Source organism: Acinonyx jubatus, chromosome X, assembly GCF_027475565.1.
Source record: "Acinonyx jubatus isolate Ajub_Pintada_27869175 chromosome X, VMU_Ajub_asm_v1.0, whole genome shotgun sequence".
In the NCBI taxonomy this organism is placed as follows: domain Eukaryota; kingdom Metazoa; phylum Chordata; class Mammalia; order Carnivora; family Felidae; genus Acinonyx; species Acinonyx jubatus.
Window position 1 is genome coordinate 59,567,118 of NC_069389.1, and position 13,191 is coordinate 59,580,308.

Here is a 13,191-nt window from a genome sequence, read left to right on the forward strand (position 1 = left end):
GGGTACTTTGTTTTACTCTAATAGAACACAGCTGAACATCCCTATTTCAGGAATTTGAAATTCTGATTTTTTTCTCTAGTAAATAATGAAAGCTGTTCTATTCAGAGGTTGACTTTATGAAAATTGGGGGCTGAGATTGTTGCATCATAATTGATACAAAATCAGTATGAAACTAAGGGTTGAACATGTCTAGGTAATGACTTCAGCCTTTGTCCTCTGCTTTTTAAGGCAGCATTGAAGTTCAGAAAAAAGGATGGAATGAGTAGCCTCTCTGCTGTGGCTCACAGTGTGGTCTCAGTTTGAATTGATGGGGTTTATAGCACTCAGAGTGCAATGATTCCACTCTGAATTCAATTTGAGGAATGTGTATGTGAATATCATGCTATCATAAATCTTGTTCCTCCTCAGTAAAGTCTACCTCTCCCAATTATCCCCACAGGTTTCTTAGGAAGAATTAAGAAATAACTGAAAAATCATGACTCTTCTCATTACTTTCACAAGGAGTCTAAGAGGTTATACAGAATGTCTAGACAAGGATTGCTCTGTACCCAACTGCTTTAAACTATAGGTAGGCACTTTATAAAATAAGTGGATTGCTCCAGTGATGAAAGATAAATTCTTTGGTTTTGTTCCCCAACAGGGTACAAGTATGAAGGAGTGAAATTTGAGAAGGGAAATTGTGGGGTCAGCATAATGAGAAGCGGTAGGTTTGCATATGTGTGATTTTTGTCTCTTTGCATGCATAGAAAGTTTTTTTTTTCCAGGAGAGAGGTGAGCTTGTCTGTCATAATTGAAGCCTGCCTTAACTTAAATCTCACCACTTGTGTTGTCTGTCCTCATGGTGCCTTGGATGATGGCCTCTGTATTACTGAATTTGATTTTAACTGCAGGGCATCTACTCCATTAAAATAAATAAGCTTTCAGAGAGATTCAGGGTAGGATGGGAGGCTAGGATGATGAGATGATGCTGTCCTGGGGAGAACAGGGCAGTTTGAAGACTGACGGAATATGGCACAAATTCAGGCCTGCAGAGCTTTGAATACCTGACTGGAGAAATGTTTGTTCTGTTTTTGTTTGTTTGTTTTTATAGGGAACAGTCCTACCCTATCAGGAACTGGACTGAATGACTTATTCAATATTTTTAGTTTTATATTTGATGTGTATGTGACTATATGGCAAAAGCACTTAAATGTTATTAACTCTCTATGTATTTCCAAATTCTGGTCTTATAAATGCTGCATTTGTATTTGAGTCCAACTGATTACTCTTCTAAACCAGACTTTATGCAACAAAATCACATGCCTGCAATTAGAGCGTCTACCTGTTACATGGGGAGGATTATTTTTATTCAGCAACTTAACAAATAAATTAACTAATTTTTGCACAAGGTCCCATTGTTCCGTAGAAGCCTCACTTGCACTAGACAAATGAATTTTTTCTACATACAAGCATTGCCTTTTCTGTGGCTGTCAAGTTCTGTTTGTAAACAATTAAATATCTCAAGTAAAATAGAAGCCTTTAGCTCCCTTTTTTATATAAGGTAGCTTTTAAGCAATGATCGGATTTTCAGAACAATGGTATTTAACCTTTTAAAACTGGTGAAGACAATGAAGATGGGCTTTAATGGCATTTTTTTCTTCTATTTTAGTCCAGTTCCTGCCCTAACGTCAGTGGCATCTTCACACCCCTAGTACATAGCAGATGACCTTGGGGTAATGCATAGACAGGGTTATTTTTTAACCTTATTAGCTGTTGGTTGATTTTCCTATATATTAGAAACTGTTTTTATGTTTACAGTAGTGATAGAAAGTTTCCCCTTAAAATAAATGTAAATGAAAATAGTTAAAGAAAAATATTAAGTAAATAACAGTACAGGTAGAATTCTGATGTGGCCTCAAATCTTGAAGATGGTACGAGAATGATTGACTTTTGGCAAATACTTTCTAATGGAATTCGGACTCAAAATGACTCAGTGTTCAGAAACCAAGTGGGTAGTAGTAGCGTTGGTTATGGTTCTTGGGGAAGGGGAAGAAGGGAACAGTATAGTTTTTCACTGTTTGCCAGCAAACTTCTGCCATTGAAGTCATTGCTGGGGATTAGTGATATCTCCTGATGGAGATATCTCCATCTCCTCCTCCTTGGTCTGTAGCCCTCATTTCTTCCATAAATCTTTTATATATCTTTTCAGATGAAAATACCAGGTTTAGGTGGTTTAAAAGTCTTCCTTAAAATAATAAGAGTAAAATGGTCCTGATACTGGAAAAGCTCAGGGAGCAGCCTAACAAAACACTATTTGTTGAATTTCATGGAAGCGTGTGACATCCCTCAAACTTGAAAACCAGCAATAAAGATAAGCTTATCCTACTTTCATTGGCCAGCCCTTAATCTGACTTAATTGACCTGCACTAAGTATAAAATATGAGCATATTAGAAATGAAAGCTCTTAAGAAGAATTGCTCCCATTTTGGCAATGTCCTTTTTGTATTAATTATAGTCACATGCTCTGCTTTGGCCTATTTTTGGACCTTATTTTTATCTCCCCCTACCCTTTTTTTCTTTTGAAAATTTTCCTTTTTTCAAGGTGAGGCAATGGAACAAGGTTTACGAGACTGCTGTCGATCTATACGAATTGGAAAGATCCTGATTCAGAGTGATGAGGAAACACAAAGAGCCAAAGTATATTATGCCAAATTCCCTCCAGACATTTACCGGAGAAAAGTTCTTCTGATGTATCCAATTCTCAGTGAGTGGCTGGAGTTTAATTTCTATACTTTGCTTAGGGTTTAAAGCAATTCCACTTAGTGACTGCCTTTTAGGTACCCTTACATAAAGGCAAACCCCTTTCTAAATATGTTTTTCTGTTGGATTTGGAGTTGCCCTGGGCAGTTTCACTGGGGAATTTTTATTGTGTAATAAGAGAATATATGTTATCTAAATTTCTTTTAGCTCCAAAGAGCTTTTGTTTTAACAGGAGTATTCACACTGAAGCAAAGGACCTAATGAGGCAGAATATATAGAACACAGAAGGTCTATTGAAATGTGTCCCTTCTCTAGCCCAGTGAGCATAACAGTGATTTTCTCAAGGATTTATCCTCTCTGGAAGTAATATTTTTTCTCCTATTGTATTGTTTCCCTAGGCTTACTCAGATCACACACGACATTGTCTCCTAGGGTTGTTGGTGGAGGGTGGGTGTCAAATTTGATATCTCTGATACTGAATGAATTTAGGGTTTGTTGTGCATTTGAAAATTGAAAAGTGTATGTGTCATGTCCATTATTGAAAATAATGTCATTGGTAAAGAAAAGGTACCTGCAAATGAAGCTTTGCCTAGTGTCTTATGTTAGATTACTAAACTGCCTTTAACTTCAAAGAAACTTCAAAGATGTTTTGAGATAAATGTTAAAGTTGCTAATGCATTTGGTTGTCATTTGATTTCAGGCACTGGAAATACTGTAATTGAAGCTGTAAAGGTTCTTATAGAACATGGAGTTCAACCCAGTGTTATTATCCTACTCAGCCTGTTCTCCACTCCTCATGGTGAGTTCAGCATGAGGCAGTAACTGGGCCTTCAGATGGTCAAGGGTTGGGTAAGTGTGTATCTGCCCAGACTCTCATGGGGAGAAAAAGTTCATTTGCTTCCACATTAAATCTAAATCTAATTTTGGTAGTTTATAACTTGTGTTAATAAGCTTTAAGCTGGGTGATAGGATATTTTACACCATTCTAATGTTCAAATTGATATGGAAGGTGATGAACTAATCCCTTTGAAGGGGATTGCGATTGTTTTTGTGGTAACATTGTTTGGGTAGAGCCTGTGAATAGCTGAAATGTCTCTGTTTCTCCTGACTTCTCAGCCGAGCCTGAGAACTGCTCCTACACCACAATCAACTTGAAGATCTGGTTAGATTCTGTGGTCTTGCTGCAGTAAATTTTGCAGCATGAAGCAAAGATCAGAAGTTTTTTTTAAGTTCTATTTCTGCTCAAAGGGCATAATGGTAGAACTGTGTGTTTGTTCTCCATTTCCTCAGGAAAATAAACCTAATGTAAGGCCTTAGTTTTTTTTAACATACAATCTAGGACAATTGTGAAAGTGTCCTAAGAAAATAATCATACATGCATGTAGAAACTTAGCTTTCAGGATGTTCATTGCAGAGTTATGTCTATTGTAAGAATAAATTCGATAGTATATAAATGCCTTACAATAAAGAAGTGGTTAAGTAAATATATATTCAAAGGATGTAATATTATATAACTAAATCATGTTTTTGAAAAATATTTAATAACATCAAAACATCTACATGGTAAATGTTAAAAAGTAACTGCATTAGAATAATGTAAAATGTTATCACCAAGTTTAGAGACAATTAAGACAAATTACAACCATTATCACTACCACAATCAGACTTGGATTTAACATCGACCCTAATAAGTGTTTCCTTAGCATGAGAGGCTAGACAGATGCACAGTACTATTTCAAATTTAATTTCAAAATACACACTATATTAATAGTGGTTATCTTAGGATGGTGGGATTCTAAGTGCTTCATTTTATTTTTTAAGTTTTGTTTTTGGTATTTTTCAGATGTTTGACAATGAATTTGTATTTGTTTCATAATTGAAAGGAAAAAGAAATATGTGGCTTCTAGTTAGAGTGCTTCCTCATGTCCAAAGGTTCCAAGTCTCAGCCAACCCTGAAGAGGCTACAAGCATATCTTGTTGGGAGGGCTGCTTTCAGTAGGCCATTGATTATTTTGCTGTTTCATAATAAAAACTTACTGGTAGTTCAAATGTTGATGGTGACAAAGGGCAATTTGCTTGGTCATCCATTTATATATAGCAGAGACGGCACTGTAAATGTTGAGATAACCAAATAATTATTGGGCTTTCTGCCTTTGGAAGTAGAAAAGTAACTGTATTAGTTCTAAGAGTATACATTAGAATAGTATACTATTCTTTGACATTGTAGATGAAAAAATCTTATTTCGTGACAGCATCATTATGGCTTTTTAGTTTGGCTAGGGTCCTAGCTAGACTCTTTCCATGCAACCCCCAAAGCTAGAGTCCTAACTTCTAAAAGCTAGCTCGCTCTGACATACCAAATAAGTTTTCACACTTGTTTCAGTGTTCCAGTTGAGAAACCATCCATCATCTTATATATGATGCTGTTTCTGGAAAGGAGTATATATTCTTTCTATTCTAGCTGCCTTTAAAATGAAACAAAACAGGGGAACCTGGATGGCTCAGTTGGTTATGAATCCTACACTTGGTTTTGGCTCAGGTCATGATCTCACGGTTCATGGGTTTGAGCCCCATGTCAGGCTCCACGTCACATTGCAGAGACTGGTTGGGATTCTCTCTCTCTCTCTCTCTCTCTGCTTTCTCCTCTCTCTCTCAAAAATAAACATTTTTTTTAAAGAAAGAATAATTTCAAATGAAAACAAAACAAAGACTTCAGGGAGAAAGTTGCTATAACTGAATGTATTTGTAATATCTCGGATATAAAACAATTTGATTCTAAGAATTCATTCGTTACTGGGTGAGGGCATAGTGTGATGATTGTCAAAACTTTTCAGGTATCAGACATATAAACTAAGAGATTAGCAAAGTCTGACTAGGAGGTCATTGCTTTCTGTCTTATCTCATTTTTTTAATGTTTATTTATTTTGAGAGAGAGACAAACCGACAGGGGTGAGTGGGGGAGGGACTGAGAGAGATGGAGATACAGAATCTGAAGCAGGCTCTGGGCTCTGAGCTGTCAGCACAGAGCCTGACGCGGGGCTTGAACTCACAAGCCACAAGATCATGAGCTGAGTCAAAGTCAGACGCTTAACTGACTGAGCCACCCAGGCGCCCCTTCTGTCTTTATTATACTTAGTGGCTATGAAATTCCTGAATTCCAGCTAATGTTACCAAAAAGTCCTGCCATAACAGCAATTTTCCTATTATTTTTTGAAGGTGCCAAATCAATCATTCAGGAGTTTCCAGAGATCACAATTTTAACTACTGAAGTTCATCCTGTTGCACCTACACATTTTGGACAGAAATATTTTGGGACAGACTGAGTTACCAAAGACAAATTAATTATCTTGTGTAATATTACAGTTAATGTTTTGAGTTTCTACCTGTTTTACGAATTCACTTGAAGAATGGCAAAGAAAATTATGCTTTATAATTTTTGGAAGTGGGTATAGTAAAAATTATTTACTGTACTTTAATGTATTTGGTTATTTCTTGACTGTTGGCACCAAATTCAACAATGCAGCACACACAACTCTTAGAAAATATTTTAATAATATTCTAATGCAAGTTGATGATCCCTCAGTGCATGGACACTGTTTCTTAATTTTTGAACCTCTCAGTTTGGATGTTGTTTGCAGCCACAAATAAAACCCAATGGGATTCTGTCCTTTGGCCCACTCTACTTTACATTTTGTTTAGTTTGCTTTTAGTTCTAGGGAGATTTCATGTTTATGGCTGTTGTCACCTTCTTCTCCTCTTTACTTCCAAGTACTATACATGCTGGTAACTTGGGCAGGGTGAAAAAAGAATGCCTCCTGGAATTTTACATTTTGTTAATATCCTCACTCAATTAGCAGACCAAGAATATGTAGTTAGCTCTTCAGTCAAGCCATTAATGTTCTTCGTGGGTCAGTTCCCATCGTGTGCATTGTTGGTAGGTGCCTTGCCAAGCGTAATGCAGTGAAGAGATGATGGAGCATTTCCAGCAACTGGAAATATAACGTTAATTTACATAGATAGATTGAGCCAGGGATATCTGGATGCTGACAAGGGAGGGCTAATTACTGTTAATGTCATCAATGCCCTAGAAAGGAATTGGTGGTGATTTTTCTGAGGTATGGGGAAGAACAGTTTCTTGCTGAGTTTTATGGCCAGTAAGTACATTAAAATGCTACATTTTCAATTTGGATATTTCATATGATTTGGAAATGAGTTATTTTGCATGCCTGTCAACTGAAGATGTATTAAAATTAAAAACACCATATTTTAAAAATTCTCCAGTTATATATGTGTTCATATTTAGGCCTTGAAAAGGAAGATAAACTGTTATAGAAAACAATATTTGTGTTTGGAAACTTGCTTGTAAAATCCTGATCTCATTTTACATTGATAATAAACATTTTAACAGTGGTTCTGGCTGGTTACTTGAATAATTATATTCTCATTGCCCCATAGGCAGTTGTTGTGAGCCTCTGTTCTAAAATATCCAGAAAAGAGCAAAAGGAAACAAAGCTGATGAAAGTCAGCAAAGATTAGGGGGCAGGAGCAAAAGCTGGTGGACAATGGATTACATTTTCCCTATAGAGCCTAGGAATGCTAAAAGGACTTCACTATATTTTTCCCTTTATTTTTATTTTTTTTAGTTTTTATTTAAACTCCAGTTAGTTAACAGAGTATAATAATTAGTTTCAAGAATTTAGTGATTCAATGCTTACATCTAACACCCATGGCTCATCACAAGAAGTGCCCTCTGAATCCCCATCACCTATTTAACACATCCCCCACCCCACCTCCCCTCTACTAACCATCAGTTTGTTCTTTATACTTAAGAGTCTGTTTCCTTATTTGCCTATATTTTTCCCCCACTATGAACACTTGTTTCTTAAATTTCACATATAAGTGAAATAATATGGCATTTGTCTTCTCTGACTTACTTTGCTTAGCTAATACTCTCCAGCTCTATCCATATCATTGCAAATGGCAAGATTTCATTCTATTATGGCTGAATAATATTCCATTGTATGTATGTGTGTGTGTGTGTGTGTGTGTGTGTGTGTATACACACACACACACATAAATACATATATACGTACCACAATTTGTTTATCCATTCATGAATCAATGGACATTGGGACTCTTTCCAGAATTTGGCTATTGTTGATAGTGCTGCTATAATCATTGGGATGCATGTACCACTTTGAACCTGTATTTTTGTATCCTTTGAGAAAATACTTAGTAGTGTAGTTGCTGGGTCATACGGTAGTCCTAATTTTAATTTTTTGAGGAACCCCCATACTGTTTTCCAGAGTGGCTGCACCAGTTTGCATTCCTACCAAGAGTGCTAAAGGGTTCTCCTTTCTCCACATCTTCACCAACATCTGTTGTTTCCTGAGTTGTTAATTTTGGCCATTCTGACAGGTGTGAGGTAGTATCTCATTGTGGTTTTTATTTGTATTTCCCTGGTGATGAGTGATGTTGAGCATCTCTTCGTGTGTCTGTTAGCTATCTGGATGTCTTCTTTGGAAAATGTCTACTCATGTCTTCTGCCCATTGCTTAACTGTTGTTTTTCAGATGTTGAGTTTCATAAATTCTTTATAGATTTTGGATACTAACCCTTTATCCCATATGTTATTTGCAAATGTCTTCTCCCATTTTGTCAGTTGCCTTTTAGTTTCCTTGATTGTTTTCTTTGCTGTGCAGAAGCTTTTTTACCTTAATGAGGTCCCAAAACTTCATTTTTGCCTTTATTTCCCTTGCTTCCAGAGACATATATAGTAAGAAGCTAGTGCGGCTGGGGTCAAAGAGGTTGCTGCCTGTGTTCTGTAGGATTTTGGTGGTTTCCTGTCTCACATTTAGGTCTTTCATCCATTTTGAGTTTATTTTTATTTATTGTTTATTTGTTTATTTTATTTTATTTATTATTTTTTAAAAATTTACATCCAAACTAGTTAGCATATAGTGCAACAATGATTTCAGGAGTAGATTCCTTAGTGCCCCTTAGCTATTTAGCCCATCCCCCCTCCCACAACCCCTCCAGTAACCCTCACTTTGGTCTCCATATATTTATGAGTCTTTTCTGTTTTGTCCCCCTCCCTGTTTTTATATTATTTTTGTTTCCCTCCCCTTATATTCATCTGTTTTGTCTCTTAAAGTCCTCATGTGAGTGAAGTCATATGATATTTGTCTTTCTCTGAGTGACTAATTTCACTTAGCATAATATTCTGCAGTTCCATTCACGTAGATGCAAATGGCAAGATTTCATTCTTTTTGATTGCCGAGTAATACTTCATTGTATATATATACCACTTCTTTATCCATTCATCCATTGATGGACATTTGGGCTCTTTCCATACTTTGGCTATTGTTGACAGTGCTGCTATAAATATTGGAGTGCATGTGTCCTTTCAAAACAACACACCTGTATCCCTTGGATAAATGCCTAGTAGTGCAATTCCTGGGTCGTAGGATAGTTCTATTTTTATTTTTTTGAGGAACCTCCATACTGTTCTCCAGACTGGCTGCACCAGCTTGCATTCCCACCAACAATGCAAAAGAGATCGTCTTTTTCCGCATCCTCGCCAACATCTGTTGTTGCCTGAGTTGTTAATGTTAGCCATTCTGATAGGTATAAGGTGGTATCTCTTTGTGGTTTTGATTTGTATTTCCCTGATGATGGGTGAAGTTGAGCATTTTTTCATGTGTCAGTTGGCCATCTGAATGTCTTCTTGGAGAAGTGTCTATTCATGTCTTTTGCCCATTTCTTCACCGGATTATTTGTTTTTTGGGTGTTGAGTTTGATAAGTTCTTTATAGATTTTGGATACTAACCCTTTATCTGATATGTCATTTGCAAATATCTTCTCCAATTCTCTAGGTTGCCTTTTAGTTTTCTTGATTGTTTCCTTTGCTGTGGAGAAGGTTTTTATTTAATGAGGTCCCAATAGTGCATGTTTGCTTTTGTTTCCCTTGCCTCCACAGATGTGTTGAGTAAGAAATTGCTGTGGCAAAGATCAAAGAGGTTTTTGCCTGCTTTACCCTCGAGGATTTTGATGGCTTCCTGTCTTACATGGAGGTTTTTCATCTATTTTGAGTTTATTTTTGTATATGGTGTAAGAAAGTGGTTCAGGTTCATTCTTCTGCGTGTCACTGTCCAGTCTTCCCAGCACCACTTGCTGAAGAGACTGTCTTTATTCCATTGGCTATTCCTTCCTGCTTTGTCAAAGATTAGTTGGCAATATATTTGTGGGTCCATTTCTGGGTTCTCTATTCTGTTCCATTGATCTGAGTGTCTGTTCTTGTGCCAGTACCATACTATCTGGATGATTACAGCTTTATAGTATAGCTTGAAGTCTGGGATTGTGGTGCCTCCTGCTTTGGTTTGCTTTTTCAAGATTGCTTTGGCTATTCAGTGTCTTTTCTGGTTCCATACAAATTTTAGGACTGTTTGTTCTAGCTCTGTGAAGAATGCTGGTGTTACTTTTATAGGGATTACATTGAATGTGTAGATTGCTTTGGGTAGTATCGACATTTTCACAATATTTGTTCTTCCTATCCAGGAACATGAAATCTTTTTTCCATTTTTTTATGTCTTCTTCAATTTCTTTCATAAGCTTTCTATAGTTGTCAGTATATAGACAACTCTTTGGTTAGATTTATTCCTAGGTATTTTATGGTTTTTTGTGCAACTGTAAATGGGATTAATTCCTTGATTTCTCTTTCTGTCGCTTCATTATTGGTGTATAGGAATGGAACCAATTTCTGTGCGTTGATTTTATATCCTACAACTTTGCTGAATTCATGAATCAATTCTAGCATTTTTTTGGTGGAATCTTTTGGGTTTTTCATGTCATCTGCGAAGAGTGAAAGTTTGACCTCCTCCTGGCTGATTTGGATGCCTTTTATTTTTTTGTGTTGTCTGATTGCAGAGGCTAAGACTTCCAATATTATATTGAATAACAGTGGCGAGAGTGGACATCCCTGTTTGTTTCCTCACCTTAGGGGGAAAGCTCTCAGTTTTTCCCATTAAGGATAATATTAGCGTTGGGTCATTCATATATGGCTTTTATATCTCGAGATATGCTCCTTCTATCCCTACTTTCTTGAGGGTTTTTATCAAGAAAGGAGGCTGTATTTTGTCAAATTCTTTTTCTGCATCTATTGAGAGGATCATCTGGTTCTTGTCCTTTCTTTTATTGATGTGATGAATCACATTAATTGTTTTGCAGATATTGAACCAGCCCTGCATCCCAGGTATAAATCCCACTTGGTCGTGGTGAATAATTTTTTTTTAATGTATTGTTGGAGCCAGTTGGCTAATATCTTGTTGAGGATTTTGGCATCCATGTTCATCAGGGAAATTGTTCTATAGTTCTCCTTTTTAGTGGGGTCTCTGTCTGGTTTTGGAATCAAGGTAATGCTGGCTTCATAGAGAGTTTGGAGGTTTTCCTTCCATTTCTATTTTTTGGAACAGCTTCTAGAGAATAGGTGTTAACTCTTCCTTAAATGTTTGGTAGAATTCCCCTGGAAAGCCATCTGGCACTGGACTCTTGTGTTTTGGGAAATTTTTGATTACTAATTCGATTTCCTTACTGGTTATGGGTCTGTTCAAATTTTCTATTTCTTCCTGTTTCAGTTTTTGTAGGGTATATGTTTCTAGGAATTTGTCCATTTCTTCCAGATTGCCCATTTTGTTGGCATATAATTGCTCATAATCTCTTATTATTGTTTTTATTTCTGTTGTGTTGGTTGTGATCTCTCCTCTTTCATTGTTGATTTTATTTATTTGGGTCCTTTCCTGTTTCTTCTTGATCAAACTGGCTAGTGGTTTATCAATTGTGTTAATTCTTTCAAAGAACCAGCTTCTGGTTTCATTGATCTATTCTGTTTTTTTGGTTTTGATAGCATTAATTTCTGCTCCAATCTTTATTATTTCCTGTCTTCGGCTGGTTTTGGGTTTTATTTGCTGTTCTTTTTGCAGCTCCTTAAGGCGTAAGGTTAGGTTGTGTATCTGAGATCTTTCTTCCTTCTTTAGGAAGGCCTGGATTGCTATATGCTTTCCTCTTATGACCACCGTTGCTGTGTCCCAGAGGTTTTGGGTTGTGGTGTTATCATTTTCATTGACTTCCATATACTTTTTTAATTTCCTCTTTAACTGCTTGGTTAACCCATTCATTCTTTAGTAGGATGTTCTTCAGTCTCCAAGTATTTGTTACCTTTCCATATTTTTTCTTGTGGTTGATTTCGAGTTTTGTAGTGTTGTGGTCTGAAAATATGCACAGTATGATCTCGATCTTTTTGTACTTAGGGCTGATTTGTGTCACAGTATATGGTCTATTCTGGATAATGTTCCATGTGCACTGGAGAAGAATGTATATTCTGTTGCTTTAGGATGAAATGTTCTGAATATATCTGTTAAGTCCATTTGGTCCAGTGTGTCATTCAAAGCCATTGTTTCCTTGTTGATATTTTGATTCGATGATCTGTCCATTTCTCTGAGTGGGGTGTTGAAGTCTTCTACTATTATGGCATTACTATTGATGAGTTTCTTTATGCTTATGATTAATTGATTTATATATTTGTGTGCTGTCACATTTGGTGCATAAATGTTTACAATTGTTAGGTCTTCTTGGTGGATAGACCCCTTGATCATGATATAATGTCCTTCTGCCTCTCTTGATACAGTCTTTATTTTAAATTCTAGATTGTCTGATAAAAGTATGGCTACTCTGGCTTTGTTTTGTTGGCCATTAGCATGATAGATGGTTCTCCATCCCTATTTTCAATCTGAAGGTGTCTTTAGGTCTAAAGTGGGTCTCCTGTAAACAGCATATAGATAGATCTTGTTTTCTTATCCATTCTGTTACCCTGTGTCTTTTGATTGGAGCATTGATTCCATTGACGTTTAGAGTAAGTACTGAAAGATATGAATTTATTGCCATTGTGATGTTTGTAGAGTTGGAGTTTCTGGTGGTGTTCTCTGGTCCTTTCTAATCTTTGTTGCTTTTGGAATTTATTTATTTATTTGTTTGTTTGTTTATATTTTCACCTTTTCTCTCCTCAGAGAGTCCCCCTTAAAATTTCTTGCAAGGCCGGTTTAGTGGTCACCAAACTCCTTAGTTTTTACTTGTCTGGGAAACTTTTTATCTCTCCTTCTATTTTGAATGACAGCCTTGCTGGATAAGGAATTCTTGGCTGCATATTTTTTCTGATTCAGCACATTGAATATATCCCGTCACTCCTTTCTGGCCTACCACATTTCTGTGCTTAGGTCTGTTGCAAACCTGATCTGTCTTCCCTTGTAGGTTAGGGACATCTTTTCCCTTGCTGCTTTCATGATTCTCTCCTTGCCTGAGTATTTTGTGAATTTGACTATGATATGCGTTGTTGATGGTCTGTTTTTGTTGAATCTAATGGCGGTCCTCTGTGCTTCCTGGATTTTGATGTCTGTCTTTC

The 13,191-nt window shown here is 36.6% G+C and overlaps 1 protein-coding gene across 7 annotated transcripts in view; it reads left to right on the forward strand.

Moving 5' to 3' along the window:
* Positions 1-13,191, forward strand: part of UPRT (uracil phosphoribosyltransferase homolog) — a 79,080-nt gene that overhangs the window by 22,265 nt on the left and 43,624 nt on the right. For 4 of the 7 annotated variants that reach the window (XR_008290147.1, XM_053202501.1, XM_053202502.1 and 1 more), the window contains exons 4-6: positions 641-703; positions 2,582-2,743; positions 3,440-3,538. Coding sequence is in view for 6 of the 7 variants with exons in the window: in XM_053202501.1 (XP_053058476.1) it covers positions 641-703; positions 2,582-2,743; positions 3,440-3,538 (324 nt within the window). In the remaining variant the exon portion in view is untranslated. Of the gene's footprint in view, positions 1-640; positions 704-2,581; positions 2,744-2,971; positions 3,397-3,439; positions 3,539-5,955; positions 7,150-13,191 lie in introns of those variants that run through there. The other 3 variants (XM_015075373.3, XM_015075374.3, XM_053202503.1) reach the window with 3 other exon arrangements.